General features: G+C 38.0%; 6 protein-coding genes across 19 annotated transcripts; 3 read left to right on the top strand and 3 right to left on the bottom strand.

Annotated features, from left to right (window-relative positions):
• Positions 1-4244: 4244 nt before the first annotated feature.
• On the top strand, positions 4245-7367 carry LOC109149416 (tetratricopeptide repeat protein 7A). 2 transcript variants are annotated; one of them, XM_019297168.1, is made up of 7 exons: positions 4245-4355; positions 4664-4899; positions 4986-5247; positions 5369-6573; positions 6647-6794; positions 6875-7190; positions 7235-7367. In XM_019297168.1, exons 2-6 carry the CDS (start codon positions 4690-4692, stop codon positions 7183-7185), a joined length of 2136 nt encoding a protein of 711 aa, XP_019152713.1. In that variant the 5' UTR covers positions 4245-4355; positions 4664-4689; the 3' UTR covers positions 7186-7190; positions 7235-7367. The 2 variants fall into 2 exon arrangements, with proteins under 2 accessions (XP_019152713.1, XP_019152711.1); XM_019297166.1 differs by having other exon boundaries at positions 4247-4355; positions 4648-4899.
• A 6-nt stretch (positions 7368-7373) lies between these two features.
• LOC109149425 lies at positions 7374-8463 on the bottom strand. Its single transcript, XM_019297191.1, has 3 exons — positions 8212-8463; positions 7715-7820; positions 7374-7568 (listed from the first exon to the last, which is right to left on the bottom strand). The coding sequence occupies exons 1-3, from the start codon at positions 8322-8324 to the stop codon at positions 7554-7556; spliced, it is 234 nt and encodes a 77-aa protein (XP_019152736.1). The 5' UTR covers positions 8325-8463; the 3' UTR covers positions 7374-7553.
• Positions 8464-9151: 688 nt separating this feature from the next.
• LOC109149421 lies at positions 9152-13942 on the top strand. Of its 6 annotated transcripts, none has more exons than XR_002048958.1 (7): positions 9152-9809; positions 10327-10468; positions 11002-11161; positions 11359-11550; positions 11906-11959; positions 12223-12340; positions 13183-13942. XR_002048958.1 is itself a non-coding variant. In XM_019297187.1 (6 exons), exons 1-5 carry the CDS (start codon positions 9287-9289, stop codon positions 11909-11911), a joined length of 1023 nt encoding a protein of 340 aa, XP_019152732.1. In that variant the 5' UTR covers positions 9152-9286; the 3' UTR covers positions 11912-11959; positions 13183-13942. The 6 variants fall into 6 exon arrangements, 4 of the variants coding, with proteins under 4 accessions (XP_019152732.1, XP_019152731.1, XP_019152730.1 ...); XR_002048957.1 differs by having other exon boundaries at positions 13188-13942; XM_019297187.1 differs by lacking the exon at positions 12223-12340.
• LOC109149202 lies at positions 13134-13829 on the bottom strand. The gene has a single exon (XM_019296866.1). The coding sequence runs from the start codon at positions 13827-13829 to the stop codon at positions 13134-13136; it is 696 nt and encodes a 231-aa protein (XP_019152411.1).
• A 1260-nt stretch (positions 13943-15202) lies between the features above and the next one.
• On the top strand, positions 15203-17869 carry LOC109149417 (spore wall protein 2). 7 transcript variants are annotated; one of them, XM_019297175.1, is made up of 4 exons: positions 15203-16356; positions 16558-16961; positions 17140-17159; positions 17473-17567. In XM_019297175.1, coding segments are annotated over exons 1-4 (1455 nt in total). In that variant the 5' UTR covers positions 15203-15326; the 3' UTR covers positions 17474-17567. The 7 variants fall into 7 exon arrangements, with proteins under 7 accessions (XP_019152720.1, XP_019152719.1, XP_019152716.1 ...); XM_019297174.1 differs by having other exon boundaries at positions 15203-16214; positions 16407-16961; positions 17473-17565; XM_019297171.1 differs by having other exon boundaries at positions 15204-16798; positions 16832-16961; positions 17473-17561.
• On the bottom strand, positions 17840-20776 carry LOC109149419 (serine carboxypeptidase-like 17). Of its 2 annotated transcripts, XM_019297181.1 has the most exons (13): positions 20602-20775; positions 20248-20393; positions 20090-20166; positions 19880-20002; positions 19685-19787; positions 19550-19587; positions 19368-19466; positions 19021-19254; positions 18856-18927; positions 18647-18765; positions 18438-18551; positions 18292-18337; positions 17840-18073 (listed from the first exon to the last, which is right to left on the bottom strand). In XM_019297181.1, the coding sequence occupies exons 1-13, from the start codon at positions 20739-20741 to the stop codon at positions 17990-17992; spliced, it is 1395 nt and encodes a 464-aa protein (XP_019152726.1). In that variant the 5' UTR covers positions 20742-20775; the 3' UTR covers positions 17840-17989. The 2 variants fall into 2 exon arrangements, with proteins under 2 accessions (XP_019152726.1, XP_019152727.1); XM_019297182.1 differs by lacking the exon at positions 18292-18337 and having other exon boundaries at positions 20602-20776.
• Between the last annotated feature and the right edge of the window lie 1327 nt (positions 20777-22103).

Below are 22103 nucleotides of genomic sequence, written 5' to 3' on the forward strand. Positions count from 1 at the left end.
TGTTATAAGATTATGAATTTTATGAAAATTCATAATCTCATAACAGAAAATTCATAATCGCATAACAGAAAATTCATAATCTCACAACTGAAAATTCATAATCTCATAACAGAAAATTAATAATCTTATAACAGAAAATTCATAATCTCATGGTTCCAAAGTGAATGTGTAGGCATGGTTCCAAAGTGAATGTGCAGGCATGGATTCATAATTTATGAATGTCCGTGATTTCGGACGGGAATATGTAGGCATGGTTCCAAAGTGAATGTGCATGCATGAATTTATAATTTATGAATGTCCGAAACTCCGAAATTATGAATGTAATGAAAATTCATAATCTCATAACAGAAAATTCATAATCGCATAACAGAAAATTCATAATCTCATAACTGAAAATTCATAATCTCATAACAGAAAATTCATAATCTCATGGTTCCAAAGTGAATGTGTAGGCATGGTTCCAAAGTGAATGTTTAGGCAGTCACGTAATTAATTAAAAGAAAAAAAAAAAAAAAAAAGATAACGGTGCACTAACACCATTGGAACCGTGTTCACCATGAATGGTGAACACGACGGTTCCATGGCATAACGTCTGGGCAAATTATGCTGTGCATCCGTATGCACCATGCATGGTGCATACGGATGCAAAAATGACGTTGTTTTAATAAAATGCGCATCTACCCTTAAAAAAAAATCAGGTTCGATTCCCAGCAACAACATATGAACTAAAATTTCATAATCGATGAACTATAATTCCATAATCTAATCTATGAACTAAAAATTCCAGAATGAATGAACTAAAAATTCCAGAATGAATGAACTAAAATTCCATAATCTATAAACTAAAATTTCATAATCGATGAACTACAATTCCATAATCGATGAACTATAATTCCATAATCAATGAACTATAATTCCATAATCTATGAACTAAAATTCCAGAATGAATGAACAATATAATGTTATTGCTGGGAATCGAACTTGAATTTTTTTTAAAGGACGCGCGTTTTTTAATAAAACGACGTCGTTTTGATATCCGTATACACCATATGCACCACCATGCATGGTGCATACGGTGCATACGGATGCAGAGCATAACGATTGTACCACACAGCCATTATTAATTGTCAATTCATGAGGGATACGGTTCAGTCAACCATATACATCAATGAATCAATTCATCAAAGAGCTACTAACTAGTAACTACCTCTATGGCTCAACAATAACTAACAGTTAATAGCAGTGGATAATATGATTGTGTATTTAAACATTTATTAGGTGGGTGGGTGGGTACCTGTCCATTATGCACCAAAGGTGCACAATTATGCCATAATTTCTCATGCACCTTTGACTTGGCAAAACCATACAACCTTTTGTGGTAAATGACAAAGTTTTCCTACCACACCACCAACTTTTATCTAGTTGAAGCACTTTATTATTTTTGGTTAGCCTTCTGCCTGCCTATCCTAATTTGAAATATGGAAAAATCTCACCTAATGCATTAATCAACTATCTATTCTTTTCAAATTGTAATCAATAGTGTAAATTAAATTGAGAGATAGGAGTTATTAAGGACCACAATGAGTTAGGCACCTTTTACGGACAGTCAAATTTGAAATCCGACTTGTGGTTATCAAGTCAACTAACCGATCAATTCGACTACGGTTGCTTCAGTGATATTATTACTGATCAATGCTATTTAATATGTATGTATGATAAGGTTTGAGTATAAGTACAAATTAAAAGAATCCGAGAGACCGATATTATCTATTGAGAAAATTTCAATTTTGGTCCACTGACTATTGGGGTTGTGTTAATTGCAACACTTGACTTTCAAAAATGTTAATTTCGTACCTTGACTATGAAATTTCTATCAATTTTGGTCACTCCGGCCAAATTGCCGGCCAAATCTCACTGGAAAATTTTAATAGGTCAAATAATGAGGATTTTTTGATCATTTTACATTTTTCCTTTCTTCCCCGGCAAGCAACTCCATTTTCGGCGACTTCTTCTTGAATCTATTCGGCGGCAGTTGCTCGACGACTTTGATGCTCCGTTGGCGTCTCCCCCGGTTTTCTGCCGTAGTGGAAGCTTCGGTGAATCCGGGTGGTTGTCGGCGGTGGATGAGACGCCCACTGCGGTTGTCAAGGAAGAGCCAAAATTCTTCGCGGAGAAGTAGCCAACGGTGATGAAGAAAGAGGATTTTTCAGTCGGCACGGAAATCCAGTAGCCATCTTTAATTTGTGGGTGTGTGTGTTCGCCGAACCCAATCTCACACTTCACAGCTCACTCACCGCCGCCCTGCATGTATTGTATTTCCAACCAATTAATTTAAAAGCAAGATATTTCAAAAAAAAAAAAATTTAAAAGCAAGAATCCACAAACCAACAGTGAAATTCTCACTCAAAAAGGACTCAAAATCCATTTGGCCTGTCATCAGTGAAATTCTCACTCAAAAGCACACCAAATCCGCTGAAGAACATCGCCGGAAATGGAGAAGAACGTCGCCGGAAACGGAGAAGCTCATCGGAGAAGAAAAAAAAGGAGTAAAATTACTAAAATACCCTCATAAATTGACCTATTAAATTTTTTCGGTGAGATTTGGCCGGCAATTTGACCGGCGTGATCAAAATTGATAGAAATTGCATAGTCAAGATACTAAATAAACATTTTTGAAAGTCAAATGTTGCAATTAACACAACCCCAATAGTCAGTGGACCAAAATTGAAATTTTCTCTTATCTATTATAAAAGCTTATATTGGGCATATGAAAGTTGAAGTGGAATAATATTATGGAAGTTTGTTTCACATCTTTGAATTTCGTCCCAACATATATATCAAATTAGACTAGACAGGGAAGAATGGAGTACGAATTGAAATTGTTTTTTGAATTCAAAAAACCTGCAGTGTAGTGGTACGAGCCTCGAGCACCGTGACAATGTGGAGGCATTATAGAAAAAGTCGACAAAAAGCACATTAATAAAAAAGTTGGTTGTTTGCTAATGATGTGCCCATGATGCCATTATCCCCTAAGAACTCGTAAACATAATTATTCATGTTTTTCAAACTCATTTGAATATCCAGCTTCAAACGCAAGCCCACACAGCTTTGCATCAAGGACTACTGACAGTACTGTACTGTTTACACAGAATCATGTGGATTTGATTTTATACATCACATTTCCATTCAACTTTTTTTTTTTTTTTTGGACTATTTGAATGCTTGCAATAAATATAAGCGTTATAGTTTGGTGTTAGTTTATAAATTAAATTAATGCGATTTACTTTCTCATGAGTCGGGTTTAAAAATGTTTTAACTTTTAACTGAGATTTGTAATTATAGTTAATGGTGGGGGGATATTAGCATTTGGGTTTAAGCTTGTTGTGAATTGTGATAGTGTGAAAGGGGCATTCCAGTTACTCCATACTTCAATGCATATTCTTGTGGCTGGTCCCTGCCAGGCTACAAAGAATCCGCCAGTGATAAGTCACATGCCAAACATCAAAATCTTTGTTTTTTTATTTATTCTGCATCGTCATTGGTCCATGTGAATTTTATTTATTTTTTATTAGAGACTCCTAAATACAATAATCAAACTTAAATTAACCATCTTCTTTTCCTTTGAACTATCCCCCCTAGTCTTGTAAAGCATGTTATCATGAAAAAAAAACAATGTTGCATATATGTTATAAGCTATAGTTGTTGACATTATACTAATGATTGATCTTTGATTAACTGTATTTACTCTGGTTGTTGGCTTGGTAATTATAATGTTTCAAGTTCGACTTCAATAGCAGCCAATCGACATTCTCAGTTTGATTCATTTAACTATGAGCAACCTAAGTTAATTTATCTTATTATGATCCTTTATGAACTAGAGTCTCAAGCGGAGTTTCACCTGAACGCACATTCACGTAACAACTTTATATTATCGCCGTAAGTCAAAGTATTTTAGTCTCAGTTTCCCAAATCAATGTGCTTTCCAAACCATGAAAGTATGAAACAAGCATTATAGAAAAATCAAACAATCCAACTAAAGAGCAGAAAAGAAGTTGGAATCTATGACCAGCTAGAGTTTCAGCAACCACTTTTTTTTACCAATGCTGGGTGCAAACTTCTCTACACATGCAATTAAAATACATATATTTTTCAAGAAAAAATGGTGAATGGAGGCCTAGAGGGGTGATAGAAAATTTCAAAATGTCCCATCATTTGGATTTGACATTTAACCCCAATCCATTAACCAAAAATAATGCTTGTCAAAACACAGACTTCTTCTCAGATGTTGCTTTCATGGCTATTACTACTAACAATGGCTGATGAGTGGCTAAACCCAAAATATTGATTTGTTGTTGGTAAGCCCAAAGCTCTCTCTTCTTGCTCTTGTTTGTGTCGCCCCTCTCATTGTATGCTTTTTCTTGTCTTTTTCTTAACGTTCTTCCATTTATATTCTAATATTCCTTCTGGTAATTCTGTTCCATTTAGATTTTATGCTTCTCTTCTGGCCTGGCCCCTTTGCTGGAAATTTCTCATTGAAATCTTTTGGCTCTTTGCTATTGTTATCTGATCCCTTCTTTTCCTTTGGGATAAGTTCTTTTTCCTTCTCAGATTTCTTGGACTTGAGTTTAAACTGAAAACTCTATAAAGTTGGCATTTTTAACAGGGAGAGCTCATTGCCGGAGAAGGAAGATGCTGTGCGCTTGTTCCGGTGAGCAATTCAAATTTGAGGAGCCGGAGCCGGCGCCTCAGTCGCCGGAGTCATTGGCGACGAGGGATTTCTCTGCGAGTGGTCTTTCTTCTTCCAGAACAGGCACTGCTGATTGGGAATCAAGATTCGAGGAGGCTCAAGTTGATGAAGTTGAGTCTACGTTGAAGGAGGCACTTTCCTTAAACTACGAGGTACTGACAAAACATTAAACATGTCAAGATTTTGATGTTTTGCACCTGTTTGTGAATGTGGGTTTGGTTTTTCCGGTGAGATACAGGAAGCCAGAGCTTTGCTGGGGAGGCTGGAATATCAAAGAGGGAATTTTGATGCTGCCCTTCAAGTTTTCCAGGGGATTGACATTAAAACCTTGTCACCAAGAATGTCCAAGGCCATAACTGAGAGAACTAGGCCACGCAAACCGCGTGGTGGCAAGGGTGAAATTGTGGTTTCTGGGGTAATGTCACTTCATTCAGTGAGTCTACTTCTTGAAGCAATCTTGCTTAAATCCAAATCATTAGCTGGACTTGGGCGCATTAGAGGTATTCTATATATGTGTGTAGGGAATTTGCAAAAACCTGTGCTTTATGTGTGTTTGAATGCAATGATGTTACCTGCTGTTAGATTCTGATGTTTCTGTTTTGGGATTTCCACCTTCATCAGATGCTGCTCGAGAGTGTAAAGCAATTCTTGATATAGTCGATTCTGCATTTCCTAATGGGATGTCGGAGGGCGTTGGGGAAGACTGCAAGTTGCAGGAGATGTTTCACAAAGCGCTGGAGTTCTTGCCCAAGCTATGGGTGCAGGAAGGGTTGATAGATGAAGCTGTGAATTCGTACCGAAGGGCTCTTGTGAAGCCATGGAATTTGGATGCAAAAAGGCTGGCCAGTATGCAGAAGGATCTAGCCATCGCGTTACTCTTTGCAGGCGTTGAAGTGGATCTGTCTCCCCGGTTCAAAATCTGGTGTTCGACGCCTCCTAAGAATAACATGGAGGAAGCTATCCTGTTGCTGTTTGTACTCATGGGGAAAATCCAGCAGGGTGAAGTTGAATGGGATTCAGAAGTTATGGATCATTTAACTTTTGCGTTGACAGTAGTTGGAGAATTCGAGTCTCTTGCAGATAATGTTGAGCAGATTCTTCCCGGGATGAAAACCAGAGCCGAGAGGTGGTACTTTCTTGCTCTCTGTTACAGTTCTGCAGGCCAGAACGAAACAGCACTGAACCTTCTGAGAAAAGTTTCTGGTTCTTCAGAAGCCGAGCACGAGCCTCATATCCCATCTCTCCTGCTGGGAGCGAAGCTGTGTTCTCAAGATCCATGTAAAAGTCGCGAGGGAATTAGTTTTGCTCGTGGAGCAATGGACTCAACCGTGAATCAGAACAAGCATTTACTCTCCCAGGCTCGAAAGTTTCTCGGTGTCTGCTATGGAAATGCTGCTAAAATCTCTTTCTCAGATTCTGAAAGAAACTCTTACCAAACACAGTCGTTGAACTCTCTCACCCAAGCCGCTATGCTGTGTAAGGAGGATGCAGAAACCGTGTTTAGCCTCGGATTGGAATACGCAACCCAGAGGAACTTGACTCCCGCTTTTGACAATGCATTGCAGTATTCTGAAATGACGGCTGGAAGCACAGCCAAAGGGTGGAAGCTTTTGGCGCTAATCGTCTCAGCTGAGCAGAGATTCTCAGACGCTGAAGCCATAGTTGATCTCGCTTTAGATGAGACCGGGCAGATTGACCAGCTGCAATTTCTCAAGCTGAAAGCTGCTCTTCAGATTGCTCGACAACACCCCAATCAAGCCATGGAGACTTACAGGATCTTGCTCGCTATGATTCAAGCTCAGAGACAATCGGGGATGGATCACGAGGTGCACACTCCTACAAGTTCTAATTCCAAAAGTATATCTACATCGTGTTTAACATTATCTCCTCGATATGTAGGTACTATCTGATAGGAAATTGGAAGTCGAAGCTTGGCTAGATTTGGCCAGGATTTATATCGATCAAGATTCATGGCCAGATGCACAAGTCTGTATCGACAAGGCTAAGACAATTGACATTTATTCGCCTCAGAGTTGGCACACAACAGGTCTAAAGTTCAACTTCTCGAGCACAAAAACATTTTCTGCATTTCTTTCTCGATCACTAAATGGTTCTGAAAACTTACAGGTGCGTTATTTGAAGCTCAAGAGAGATGCAAAGAAGCCCTAGTCGCCTTCTCATTTTCATTGTCAATCGACCCAGATTATGTTCCCAGCATAGTGTCCACAGCCGAAGTGCTGATGAAGATGGGTAGCCAGGCAGTCCCCATTGCGAGAAGCTTGCTAATGAACGCTCTGAGAATAGAACCCACATGTCACGATGCATGGTTCAGCCTGGGAAAGCTTTCGAAAATGGAAGGCTCAGCACAGCAAGCTGCAGACTTTTTCCAAGCTGCACACGAGCTGAAGCTTTCCACACCAGTTCAAAGTTTTGTTTGACAGACAGGCCGGCATGGTTTTGGTTCAAATTTTAAAGGTATTTATCCCGGATCTTAGGAACTCGAGAGATTCTCAACTGGAAATACTCACCATTAATTATTTCCTACCATTTGTTCATAGTCATTAGATATGTAACTTATCTGTAAATGCTGTCAGCACTTTGATCAATCAATGGAAAAAAAGAAAAAAAAAAAAAAAAGGCTCTTTATGAGGCAGAACCTGAGCATTTTTGCTATCTTTTAACCATCTTTTCACAATTATATATAAACTTTGATAGTTAGGAATCAGAAGAAAGTGGATAAGAATATCTTTACACATTTTTCTCTTCTCCTTTCCAAACTCTTTTCACAAATGCATAGTAGAAAGCATCATCCCATTTGCCACTGCATAAATGTAATGCAAACACAACAGAAAAAAAGATCAAAAAAGGAAGATGAAAGATTCTGACGTGATTATCAAACTGACTGTTAGAGAAAGAACAAAAGCACATAGAGCAATAGCATCAAATCTAAATGAACAATTTCAAAACCTTGAGAACTGGTTCTCCTTTGTTAGTATTTGCAGACTGCTTGGCAGCTGCTGCCATCTGAGCCCGCGCAGCTCTTCCTGCAGCAGATTGTTCAAATTGCTCTTGCCTGCAAAAATGGTGATTATATTGCACGTCAGATTGTTGATTTGGTAACCACAATGTTACAATTAAGTTCGACTCTCAATAAGAGCAATCAGGTTGCCTTATTGGCCTTCTGATTTGAGCTTGTCAACTATGGACAACTTAGAAGCAACCTAACACCCAGTTTTCTGGTCAACGTGAGAAAATTAAAAAACTAGTATACATGTATGTTCCAAAATGCAGATTCTCCATTACTGTATATGCCAAGAGAAGAAATATCTTGATTCTTGAACTTAAGGTGCACATGCAATGTAAAGATGAGATTTTTATTGGAGAATCTGAGGAATCCGAATTGAAGATCAGAAGAAAGGAAACATATATAAATAAGTAGAGAGAGAGAATAATAGGTAGCCGGCCTTTTGTGGGCAGCTTCGGCGGCCTTGGCGCGAGCTTGCTCTGAAGCTAATCGTTCTTCTTCTTCTTCTCTCCGCTTGGTTGCTCCTCCGGTGAAGCAATTGAAGCAACCCATTGTTGTTTGTCGAGGTTTATTGCAGATTTTGAGGTGGATAACGGGCGCGATTAAGATTGAAGGCCGGTCGGTACCTAGTACCTATCACTTGTAGTACAACTAAACTATAAAAATACAAGGCACGCACGGGTGGGTGGGTTGTTATGGAATCTGCCCCTTAAATTGCCCCAAGGGGCTTATGTTGTTGTGGGGATTCGCCCCCTTAATTGCACCAAAGGCCTTGCTTTTGTTCTAATACTAAGGTGAGAAGGAATTGAAATTTAAAAGATATTGAATAATAGTTTAATTTTTGCTACTAATAAAAATAATATCATTTTTATTAAGTTTTAAAATAAAGGAGGACAATTCCAATGAAGTACCAACTACAAGTAATTGTCACTTGCGATTTGATTAGACAACTGGAACGACATCTTGTATATTATTACTAGAATATTTTTTTAGGTCACAATATAATGTGAGACCTGCTACAATAACTTTTATATATTCAATCATATGCGTTCATCCATACTTATATAATGTGTCTGTTTCTATAAATATGACGTTGTATTAGTAACGATTGTGAAGTCCCCTTGATCTTTTTGATAAATATTTAATATTTTGTTGGTGCTCCTGGAACTTTTTTGGAGCATATTTCAAAATTCAAAGTATATAATTGATTTAAATACATCTGATATTTTGATTTGCGCAGTTGAATGGATTACAAAAGTAATTAGATAGATTATTTTTATCAATAGCCAAAATAAGTGTTCCGAAGTGCACACAAGAATTAATGACAACATATAGTTACAATATGAATCCTCAACAATAATTGACTTATTTTCATAGTTACATCTTAATTAGGATTTTGTTAATTCTCGGAGGGTCTATGTGCTAATATTGTTGAATATTCATTCTAAGTTCTAACCCGTCTGAATAGCGCAGAAGCTGACTAGACCCGTCGCGCCACCGAGGCACAGAAGAAGATGAGCGATCGATCCTTAGAATTTCTCCGGCCAACGGAAACCGTAGAGCTCGAAAGCGGACTTTCACTGGTCCCACGTGTCAAACTCCTACTCACAGTCTCACGGGCCGACAAGTCCGTATCGCCGGTCGACGAGTGGAAGCTGAAGCGGTCACTGATCGATTACCTGAAGAACACACATTCCGTCACCGTTCAAGAGGAAGACCTCGAAGTCCGGAGATTCAAGGACCTCAACAAGCGCAAGCGCGACGAGCCGGTTGCTCGCGGCACCCTATGTATTCGGGACCTAGGGTTTCTGGCGAAGCTCTTGGCCTCGAAATCTCAGTATGATGATGAGAAGGATGAAGTTAAGGCAGCTGAGAAGAACTTCCTGGAGTGGAGGAGAGGAATTGTGGAGAGAATGGATGGTATGGAGGTTAACATTGAAGGCACTAAGTTCAAGCTGAGTGCTGTGCTGCCGGCGTCGGATGATTTTGAAGGGATGAAGAAAGAATGGGAAGAGATTGCTGCTTTTGGTGGCCGAGGTTTGTAAAGTTTCAATCTTTTATGACTATAAGTTTTCTGTATTATGAGCCTTCCCTATTCTAAAGTAGCATTGCCTTCTTTGATTACCAAGTTTCCTGTCTATTCTCAGGAAAATAGAGTGGCTTGATAGTTATTGTGTCAATATAATGGCTGGTTACAGTGGGGAATGAATTACCTTCCACAGAAGTCCACATAAACCTTTGTGATTGTTTATGTTTGATAAATGATGTTTTCTACATGTTTATGTATGACACTGTCCATAAATCCATAATTAAACATCAGCTAAGCTTTCCTAATATTCAGAAAATCTATAATTCTGTACTAATCACTAAATCAGTGTCTAGCTGTATGGAGGTTTGTCACTGAAGGATTCTTTCTTTTTGTGCGTGTGTGTGGAGAGATGGAGTTATTGCATTGTGTATACTACTATACTAGATTTCTGTTCTGGTAATTGCAAGATCAAGCTCATAATATTGAAGTCAATTAATGCCATTGACTATTATCTACGTTTTGTAGGATATCAAAGGGGTTCAAGTATGCAACCAGATACACTTGTGTTGAGAGGTTTGCCATCAAGGTGGTTTGCTGAGACAAGGGTGTCTTCGAAGCCTTCCATGCTAGTCAGCCATACAATTTTTTCAACATTTGGGAATATTAGGTGCGCGTGGTAGTTTTTAGTTTGATACTCTGCTTGGGTACTTTGCCAATGTTCTTGAGTAATTATTCAGGCGATTTTATGAATTATAATTGATATAGTCTTATTTTAAAGATAAGAATCACAATGTTTCTTGGTTATATGGTAATATTATATTACAAATGAAAAAAGTGGAGGCTTCACCTTTTTGTTTAATATTTTTAATTAGAATTTTTAACAAGCAAATCTCAAATGTTTTTATTGAGAAAGTGTAACCTTAGCACAAAATAACAAGCTTCGACAGGATTTATTGGTTTATGCATTGCAAATAGTTAACATGAAATTCTACGGGATAATAGGACAAATATTGTTCGCTATACTTGTAGAACTTTTCCGAGGTAAAATTATAAATGGGGGTAGGGGAAGTGGGGGGTGCAAAAGCTTATTACTCAAGATGTGGTGTGCATTTTCTTTCTAGAATTGTAATTGATACTCCGTATTAGAGATTGCCTAGTTATTATTACTTTTTTATTTGCTTTAATCTTTTCATTCAATAGGAACATTGATGTGGCTGAGGACAATTATGTTGGTAAGGATGTAGAAGAGGATGGACTGGACATTATTTCAGGACTCCAATGTAAGATTGTGGTTCGGTTCAAGAAGCACAAGGACTTCTGCAATGCTTTGAAGGCGTTATGTGGCCGTTCATTGCAAAAGGTATTACATATTTCCTTTTGATGATATGTAAATAGAACAATCTCACCTAAATGAATTTCCATATTTCCCTCCTCTTTTTAGTGCCTGAAGGCTGGTCTTTCTATTTGCATAAATGTGTGTGACAATTTTGTACTTGAGCTGCAAATTACAAATATTAGGGTGATAATCACATAATTGGTAAATGGTAATTTATGCAGCAAGGGTCACGTTTGCGAGCTGATTATGATGTCACTTGGGATAAGGATGGATACTTCCGAAATGATGAAAGTCAAACAGGAGAAAGAAATAGATGGGTGCCTGCAAGGGAAGCACTGAATGAAAGAGATGAAGCACCTAGGAGTCGATCACGCAACTTTAGTTATGAAGATGGCCGCAGAAAGAGATTTAAGGTTGGTTGGTAAATATGTTACTACTGCAAATGACTGAACATTTTTTGTATTTCCAGCCAAGATAAGCTGTTAGTGCAATTCTTCCATTCCTTGTCAGTTGTCACTAAGTTTTTATTTTTTTATTTTTACCTAATCTTGAAAATTTGTGTTGGTGCTTACTAGCATGAAGCTGTCATTGTTTTCGATTTCATAAGCCCCGCATTTGTTCTAGCATCTATTCTCCACGTTTGCTCCTCTCCAACTTTCTACATGTATACACGAAAGCATGCACTAATCACAAGCCCAGATTTAGTTCTTTAAATTTGCTAAATAAGATTTGCATGACTTACTTAATTCTCTTCTTCTTGAATTGCAGGAATGATGCTTCAAAATTCAAAATCTTAACCTGTGCAAGCTTAATATGGAAGTGGTTAGTATTTTTTGAAAAAAAATTCCCCTTTGGATTCTTTTCAGCACCATTATACTTGTACTAGTAGTAATTGTACTAAATACTGATCCTGTATTGAACCATCTGCCAAGGAATTTTTTTACTTGGTTTGTCAAACAAGCAAATGACCTCACTTCTTTCTCGATGATCCCATGTCCATTTTTAACTCGCTTTTTATTTCTCGTTTTTAGTCTTCACCCCCCACCCCTCTCTTCATGACTGTGTTTGCTTCCTACATGACGAAGCTAAATGGTCGATGATAATAGCATCAAATTTGCAAATCTGTGGTCTGCATGACAGCCAGAGATTTATGACAGCGATTTCGGTCAACTTCAAGTTTGAGAAAAACCTTGCATTTGGAAGGTATTCTATCACCCTGTTTCTGCACAATGGATCATCACAAAATTTTCAGCACTTCCTATACAATTTCTATAAGATCATTTTGCTGTCTCAACTCTCTGCCTGTGTTTCTATGACCATTTGAAAGTTATAGAATATAGCTCTTAAGGTCAATTGGAGGAAGCTTGAATAGAAATTTACCCATCTGGCCATGGAAGGCAATTCTGAATTTATGATCCACCACCCCACTTGGTTGAACAAATATAAAATGTACAAAGTGTATTGATTATAGATATATACATATAAATATTTAAAAAAAAAATGCATTGTGATATGATTTCACATTGACTCAAGAAACTTAGGGTCGGGTTAGTCTTTTGGGATGTGCTTTTCTTTCTGAGTTCGAGTACCTACTAGTGCTCTCATTAAGAAGCTGGAGTTGTTTGCTCCACAAGAGATTGTGGAGTGATACTATTGACTTTTGTCGAAAACAATCCAATTCCAATATATACAAGTCAAATATAAACAATCCCACACATTACACATGTAATGAATGTAAAATTGTTTTTCTCATTGTAATAAGTCTTTGTAGTAAGTTGTTCAGGTTTGAAAATTTGAAGGATGAGTGCACATTTTAATGATGACTTCATCTAGAAACTTGAAGGCTCACAACAGTGACATCCATGGAACTCACCAAAGAACATATGAACAAGTTCAACAACCTTACTTTTAAAAGAACAGCCTCAATTTACATTCATAAAAAAGAAAAAAAAAATCAAGAATTCACACTAGAAAAACCTTAACATGAGGATGAATCTCAGAAGCCTCTCCCATTGCTTGAATTTGTACTAACAACAGTTTTGCAGCTCAGTTTTCTGGAGAAATCCCTCTTCCTCTTCTGCTTTCTGGAGCTCAAGCTTGAAGATGAACTCTCTCTAATGGTGGGAATTGCATACCATCCAATGGAGGTACACATAACTGCAAACGTCCTTCCATAAACAGCCAATAAAGCCAAAATCAAGATTATAGCCACAGGCAAGTAATACCTCGGCTTCTTCCAGTTTTCCCACTTCATGACATAATTCATCTTCTTCCAAGAAACACTCTTGCCCAACCTTTTCTCTTCACCACCAGTTTCTTGAGCTTCACCTGTGGACTGAACCACATTCTGCTCAACTTCATCCTTGTCTGCTGCACCTTGTTTCTTGTTCTTTGACTTGACAATAATGGGCTTGACATCATTGGAGTTCAAGAAGGCGAAGCGGACGAAGGAGATGTCATCTGAGCCCATCTGTGTGTAGATTTTCTGCTTCAGGTTTTGAAGATCAGCCAAGAGTGCAGAGAACTTGTCGAGGCCGCGATTAGCATAAGGGTTTTTGATCTCTCTCCCCCTATAAAATGTGCCCTTCTTTGACCTCTTGGGGGTTGAAGATGGGCTAAGAAGAACATACATCTCATCTTCATCAGTTTGAAGATCAAGATGCGAGCTTCCACAAATGCATGGACTGAACATATTCAGAAACTAAAGGGTTTTGCAGTTGGAGGAGATGAATATGTGGAATGTTGTTTTGGGATAACTTTGATGGACAAAGATAGAGAAAACTGGGAGCAGAGTGGTTCTTAATTAGTGGTTTGATTGCTGCATTTGATCCAGTTGGGAAATAGTCAAACTTGACATCAGAGGCTTGAAAACTTAGGATAAATATGACACAAAAATAATAATAGTTATTGGAAATATGGAAGGGAAGCTTCTATATATTGATCTTTGTTTGACTTTTTGTTTGGAGCTATGGGTCAATATATTGCTGCAATTAAAGAGAATTAATGATAAGAATATGAAGAAATGTATTCCTACATTATCCAAAAATTTCTTAATCCTTGCTGGAAACTAGAAAGCCACCCAGAGATGATGAACATCTATGGATAGTTAGGTGACACACCAAATAATAATAATAATAATAATAATAATAATAATAATAATTGTTTGGGGTAAGAGCATCCACACTAGTGGTTTAAGTGGAGTTATTTCAGAAATAAATCACTCAAGTAAAAAATAATACTTGATGTGGGAATGAGTTATTTGAAAAAGAATCAGCTTGCAAAATGTGGGTTAATGTCAGAAATTAAAAAAAAAAAAAAAAGAAGAAGAAGAAGAAGAAGAAGAAGAAGAAGTAAGGCTGTGCGCGTTTCGCACAGCTGGGCAAAAGCCGGGCGTGTGCAGTGCGCTTGACAACATCAGTTTTTTATTTTTATTTTTTTAAAAAATCAATTTTTTCTCTTTTATTATTATTATATTTTTTCTCTCCCCTCTCCATTCTCTTTCCTAATCACTCTTACATTATCCCAACATTCTTCCCAATTAATGCGGATGCTCTAATACTTTTGAGTATATCGAGCTCGATCCATTTATGAACGGTTTAAATAAGTTATCATTTTCTAGAAGCCATCAATGTTTGTGAGCTACAACTATTCCATTATGAGAATGACTTGCCATCATGGTCACTCCAACTCCTCCAAGCACCTCTCTACTAAGAGAGGTATCATAGTTTAAATGGAGTTAAAAAAAAAAAAAAGTGTTTTGTTTATTTTAAAAATATTATTATTGAAGTATTATAATATATTTTGCAATTTAATAATTTTATAGAAACCGGTATGTTACCACCTAATTGAAATGATAATAGATTTGTTATCGTTTGGTTTTTAAGTGTCAAAATCTCACATTTCAATCACATAAATGTTACTAAATTCTTTCATTTGAAAAAGCCACAATTATACCGTTGGACCTCCGGATAGCAATATTAGCATATAATTTAGAGATTTAAAGAAAAAAAAAAAAAAAAAAAAAACCATTTTGGCATTTCTTAGTTATTCTCGTGTATGAACCAACCCCTAATTATTGCTTTTCGTCTTGTAGTCAACTTGGCGCTTTCTTGCTTCTCTTTACACAAAGAACACAACCCTTCTCTGTTCTCCCAGTGAACCTTCTGCTTTTCCTTCTCTTCATCTTCCAATGGAGGAATCCGACGACAAAGATTCCTTTAATGAGCCGCCGCCGCCTTCTCTTCCCCCGAACTACGTTACGCTGACGATGCTCAAGGAGCGGTGGCTGCAGAAGAAGCAAGAGGAGGAAGAAGCGAAACTTAATAAGCAACAGAACATGGAGCACGAAGCGAAAGAGGAAAGAGCGGGCGGGTCTAGGGATGTGATTACGCCAACGACCCGGAACCAGAATCGCGGGAAATCTGGGCCTGCTTATGTTCCTCGCCGTCGCCAGCAAATCGCGAGGGATCGGCGCGGAGGTGAAAGCTGGGTGAGGAAGCACGAGGAGCCGGAGAGCAGTGGCTCGGTGGTAATTGGGGGAAACCAGGAAATAAAGGAAAAGAAGCACTGGGAAGGAAGAAAACCTAGGGCTCCACAGAATGTGAAGTATCCGGAAAATGTGGCTGAAAAGGGGGAAATTCCAACGGTTGTGAGTGAGGAGAGTAATGGGAAAGGGAAAAGTGTTGAGGAACTTCAGTTGGATGGTGATAATGGAGGTGTGGTTTCTGAAAATGGGGTTGAACGGGATAGCAGAAAGGGTTTTGGGGGAGAACGTAGAGGAGAAAGGAAGGAATGGAGAGGTGGCTTTAAGAGACATGGGAACGGTAGGATGAATTCTAGGGTTCACAAGCAGGTAGGAGAATTGGAAGAGAATGAAAAGAAAGAAGAGGGAGTTGTTGGAGGAGCTGAAGAAAGAAAGGAAAAGGCTGAGAAGGGGAGACAAAGTGGTATAGGACAGTCTGCAGTGAAGATTGATAAGAGTTCTCAGGATTTGTTGTTGGATGATAGAAAAGATGCCAATGTGAGTGTGAGGGTAAGTGGTCAGCAACTGAGCATGAATTCTAAGGTTCACAAGCAGGTAGGAGAGGAAGAAAAGAAAGGGGCGGAGAGGGTTGTTGGAGTGGCTGAAGATAGAAGGGGAAAGGGTGAGAAGGGGAGACAAAGTGGCATAGGACAGTCGGGGGTGAAGATTGATAAGAGTTCTCGGGATTTGTTGTTGGGTGATAGAAAAGATGGCAACATGAGGATGAATTCTAAGGTTTACAAGCAGGTAGGAGAATTAGGAGAGGATGAAAAGAAAGCAGAAGAGGGGGTTGTTCTAGTGGTTGAAGATACAAAGGAAAAGGGTGAGAAGGGGAGACAAAGTGGTATAGGGCAGTCGGCTGTGAAGATTGATATGAGTTCTCAGGATTTCTCTTTGGATGATAGCAAAGATGGCAATGATAGAACGGGGGTAAGCAGTCAGCAACAGAGCATTAATTCTAAGGTTCACGAGCAGGTAGGAGAATTTGGAGATGAGGAAAAGAAGGTAGAGGAGGGGGTTGTTAGAGTGGCCGAGGATGGAATTAAAAATGGTGACGAGGGGAGGATAAGGATTAGAACTTGTGCAGGACCTTGGGCTAATAATATTGAAAACAGATTCAGGAATGATAATAGAAAATATGGCAATGTGAGAAGGATAAGTGGTAGTGCTGTTGGTCGGCATGGATATGTAGGTGGTTACGGAAGGACGGCTCGACAAAGGGTTGAGCAGGTAGAGAATCGATTAATGTGGGTGAAGAAGGGAGAAAATTCCAGTGGCAATGTTACCGAGTTCAATTCTCAGGTATCTAACATTTTTTAATATTATGTGTGGTTTCTTCATTATTTGAGATCACGTTAGTATGGCTTGTGTATTCTCTTGCCTTGTTAAGAATGCTGAATTTTATCTCTATAAGTGGCACATGTGTCTACCAGTACCTCATGTAAACATGGTGTTATAATTGGAATATCTGTGATTATAGGTTTATGGAATGAGCATCTAGCTTAGCTTGCCAATAATTGTATTGGATTGCTTGACTCAAGAACAAAGTTTTCACAAAACTTAAGCACCTTTGTTCTTGAGTCAAGTAATCCCATACAATTATTGATTATAGGTACATGGGAGTGTTTCAGCCTGCTGGTCTTACTTAATTTGATGAGTCATTATACTACTGAACCCAATCGATTAGACCACAGTTGGTTGTTTCTTCAAACTAGTAAAGGGAAAGAGAAAAACGTTTGCATTACCCATGGAGTTAGAGGGTATCTGGTAAGTGTGTTGATCACAGCAACTTCGACATGCATATATGCTTCATGCTTTCAATTGGTTGACACGAATTGTATGAATTGCGAAAGACCCTTTGAATGTCAACAACTGTGAACAATCTCGGGTTGCCTATATTTATTTAATAACATACTGAACTTGTACTTCTGACTGTTTTGCACTTAGGTTCATCTGTGAAGGACATAGTAACAGAACCAATGAAGCTGTAGACAGCAGGAGAAAAGAAGAGGACTCACCAAAACATGTGATGTTAGTTCAGTAGGTGACTTTAGAATGCGTCACTGGTCTCTTCACCAGGCAAGAAAATGCTTCGGCATTTAAGAAATGCTGGTTAATGCTTTAACCTCATGCTCAACATTGTTCAAGTGATTGCATTATAATAATCTGAATATACAAACTTGAAAGAATGCTTTTATTTATTTATTAAATGCCAATTTTAAGCTTATTGAGAGAGTTGGATGACAACATATAATATATGCTAAACATGGATGACATACTATATAATATATATGCAGATATCATATATTCCTGTATGAAAGGAATACATCCTACAGAGGTTTATAAGATAGCCATCTTTCTATCATGGCCTGACATTCTGGAGGTTTGTACTCTGGTGCTGTATGCCCTCCACCCTTCAAGAAAAACAATAAAAAAAAAAAAGATTCAGGTTGTTTGACTTCACCTGGAATAAGTTGTGTGAGACGTGTAATATTTTTCAGTTAAAATGCAATAATTTTAATGAGTGCATTTTAACTAAAAAAAATATTATATGTCTCACGTGAGACAATCTCATACAAGACATGCTCAATGAATTGGTGATGCAATTAAGAAAGTGAAATAATTTTCTTGCCTTCACAGTGGCAAATGTCATCTGGTTGGAGTATGTCCTTGTGTAACTACATTGTTGACAAATGCAAGACATATCTACTTAGAATTTCTACTGTTTAACAAATCAAAACTTAAATAAACCAAAAGAAACCTTAGTTGAGGGCTCACCCAGCAACCTGACCTTCAACAGTCCATGGTCGCCACTCATCAACGATAGAGTAGTTCAGAGATCGTATCCACGCTTGAGTAGAAAGAAAGGGGACCATCATATCATGATCACCGCTGTTTCATATACAACTTTTACGCTCATTAATTTTTGTCTAAACAGCTCATTTTAAGGTTGATGATTCTTAGCCATAAGGTGCCCATCTAGCTACCTGTATATAAGAGACCTGTATCCTTTAGCACTGAGGTTTGCATGGTACGGAATGCTATTCCAGGTTGTTATTTTGTATTGCAATTTAAGGTTGCACCTAGTCCAGCTCCCAATACTTCCCTGTACTCATCAAAACCACATTTTCTACTTGTTTTAGCTTACTTTCCTTTTCTTGAAGGAATGTAATGACTTCCTTATCAATTATCATACCTTGTTTATATGGAGGGCGTCACGAACACTTTCATTATCTGCCCAGTAATAAGAGAGCCTATACCAATCAATCTGCATATCTCATGACAGATGATTGTTACAAGAGAATCAGGAGGCTTAGCTTAACCAACAATTTCTGCTAATCTTATTTGCAGGAAGACTTACATGGCATTTTAGTGCAGATAGTGGGTGATGATTGAGTTGTTGGTGAAGAGATCTTCGTCGTTGGCTGGCAATATCATCATCTGCCATCGAGACTGCAAAACCGCAAGTCCAGTCTAAGATTTGTGCACCATCAATTCCATTGATCAGTTCATTCAAAGTGTTTATATCCTGCAAGCACTTTGCATTGCTGGGATCTACACTCTGGTACTTTCCATTGCAGTTTACCTGAAGAGACTGCTTAGAATATGAAATTCGGTTAATGAGTTCTGTTTCAACTAAAAGTTTAAGCTGTTATAATGGTTGGGGAAAGACGAGTGAAGTATGTGGGGAGTCAAGAAGATGCATACTTCATACAGTTCATCAGAAATAAGTGCCATTCCATGAGCAAATTGAATTTTATAGTCATTTTCTTCTGGAAATGTTTTTGGATTCCCAAGCATATACCCCTGGAATCATTTTATATGTCATATGGTGTTTTAAGAATTCATCCATGAACAAAAAACAAGGAGTTCATGAATTTTGACAAAACCTGGAGATTAATCTGTGGATGAATTTCCATCTCATTCCCTGCATGGTTGCAAGAAGTACTAACTAGAATGGATAAACATTAAAGCACAATACTTCTGTTATTTCTGTAGTTCTGTACATATCATTCATGTCTTACCATCAGATATGAGCTGAGAAATGATTGGAACCAGAATGCCAGCGTATGAATCCCCGGCAACATAGAATGGATTGGATATGAACTCCGGGTGATCATTCAACCACTTGCAAACAAACCACCAAAATATGATCAAAACAGATACTTTTTATCAGGATGCATTTCGGTTTTAACTAAAAGTTGTCATTGAAGTCTTACCTTCCGAACAAATTCATATGTTTCATGGCAAGTTTGCATGTCACTAGATTGCAAAGCAGATGGGGTTTTGGCATATGAAAATCCAGTACCCACGGGCGAATCCAAGAAAATAATGCTTGCAACCTAATAGCTCCTCAAAGCTTTCAACTTTAGTGATGAGGGCATGTAACAGTTCCTATGCAGACAACTAATGACAGACAAAAGATTCACCTTTGTCCAAGAGTAAGGATTCAAAACAATCCTAGGTAAGCTCCCATTATACTTCTCTTTTTCAAGAGTAATCGGCCCTGCTTATTACCATGCATTTAAACACTCAAGAATTTGTATAACATAGCGATTAAAATCCAAGAATTTGTAATCTGATTTACCTATTTCAAACAGTAACCCAGAGAGTGCAGAGCAGCCAGGACCTCCAGTTAGCCAAAGAATAATGGGGTCAGATTCAGGCTGCGATTCTGACTTGGTGAAATAATAGAACAGCTGAACATCCTCGGACTCTCCCACTCCAATGTAACTGATACAGACAATCAATTCTTGATCATCAATTCAGAAACTAAATCATGCATTATATTCTTGGGACAACCCACGCAGTTAAGGTTCTAAGTTCGACTCCCTGCAGGTTGATTGGTTTTCTTGATTTGAGCCAGTTAGCAATGAAAAATGTAAACTGGTTTACCTCGAGTTTCCCAAAAAGAAAAAAATATATCATTCTTAAAGCATACCCGGTTTCGAGTTCAAAAGGGAGAGGCCCTTGAAATCCAGGCAGAAATTTGACTTGTGAACCGCCATCTCCAAACACCAGCAGATACAGAAACACACAGCACCATATCTGTGCACTGTTAATAAGCTTCTCTGTGACCATTTCTTTTGCACTTTCAGGCACTTGCAATAATACTGAGCTTGATTGAATTGCTACTTATTATCTCAGCTGGCTGCGCTGCTTAATTAACATATATATTACTGTTTTTATTATTATTATTATCTGGAAACTGCATTGACAAATTCAGAAAAAGACGTACAGAATACAGTTATTACTATAATAATAAAAATGGAGTATTTATGTTGTACATCGAGCCATCGAGGGTGATCGTTCTAATATAGATGGTGATGGGGACTGTTCTCTTGTTACTATTTTATTATTATTATTATATGTCATTTTTCATGGACGTAATTAAGCATTTTAAAGACTTTAAGGTTTTGCAGGCGGATCACGCCAACAAATGACAGAGACATGGAGATATATATCTGCTCTAGCTCGGCAAACCCAAAGATCAAAATCCTTGAACATATCGTGAGGACGACAAGATAATATATAGATTGTTAGAGGTCAAGATCCCCACACACGCGCGTGCACACATATATATTGTTAGAATTTTTAGTTAAAAATGACATTTTGAGTGATTATTTTATGGTACAAATATATGTGGGATCCACTTTCGATTTGGGTCGGGTCAAAGTGGATTCGAGTTCTTCGTAGTAAGACGAAGAATTTGATATAATATACGCTCAAAATGGATAATAGGTGAATGAGAAATTGATTCTCAAAGTGAACCCTATTAGAGAGAAGTGAAATTTTAAGCTTAAGTAATATGATTCGTGCTATTTGTAGCACTGATGGTTCGTGCCAATAATGCATGTTAATGTTGAGCATAATTTATTAATTAAGGCTCAATAAAACTTAAGCTTTGGAATTGGGAATATAGCACTATGCATGGATGAATGATGCATCCACTTGAAAGCTTAAATTGAAGTTCGTGCTCCCTTCGTGCTGTGGATTCGGTGAGCACGAGTCAATGCGATATGCATTGATTCGTGCTGCACCGTTTCGGTGCTCGTGGGCCGATGTGCTTTTCACTCCCAATTCGTTAACCTTTTAGGTTTGTACGAACTTCTCGGTCGTTCAGATATTTTCGAAACATGTGGTTATGGTCAGTACGAATTAATCATATATTAAGTTCGTGACCGTTGGTATTATTATGATAATAAGTACGACCGTTTCAAACGTTATTATCCAATTATTAAATTTTGAATTTATGTTGGTTAATGTGCCATGAATAAGCTATTAATTCTATTTCTCCTACAAAAAGTTTGTGTGTTGGCAGATTGTTCATTTTGTTTTTGAAACTCTCAAAAACTTTTTAGTTTTCTCTAAAACTTTCATCCTTCATTTACAAAGAGAAAATTCTGCCAACATCTTCCATAAAACATCGGAGTGCTCAGCTTG

The sequence above is a fragment of the Ipomoea nil genome, unplaced genomic scaffold (assembly GCF_001879475.1).
Source record: "Ipomoea nil cultivar Tokyo-kokei standard unplaced genomic scaffold, Asagao_1.1 scaffold2159, whole genome shotgun sequence".
In the NCBI taxonomy this organism is placed as follows: domain Eukaryota; kingdom Viridiplantae; phylum Streptophyta; class Magnoliopsida; order Solanales; family Convolvulaceae; genus Ipomoea; species Ipomoea nil.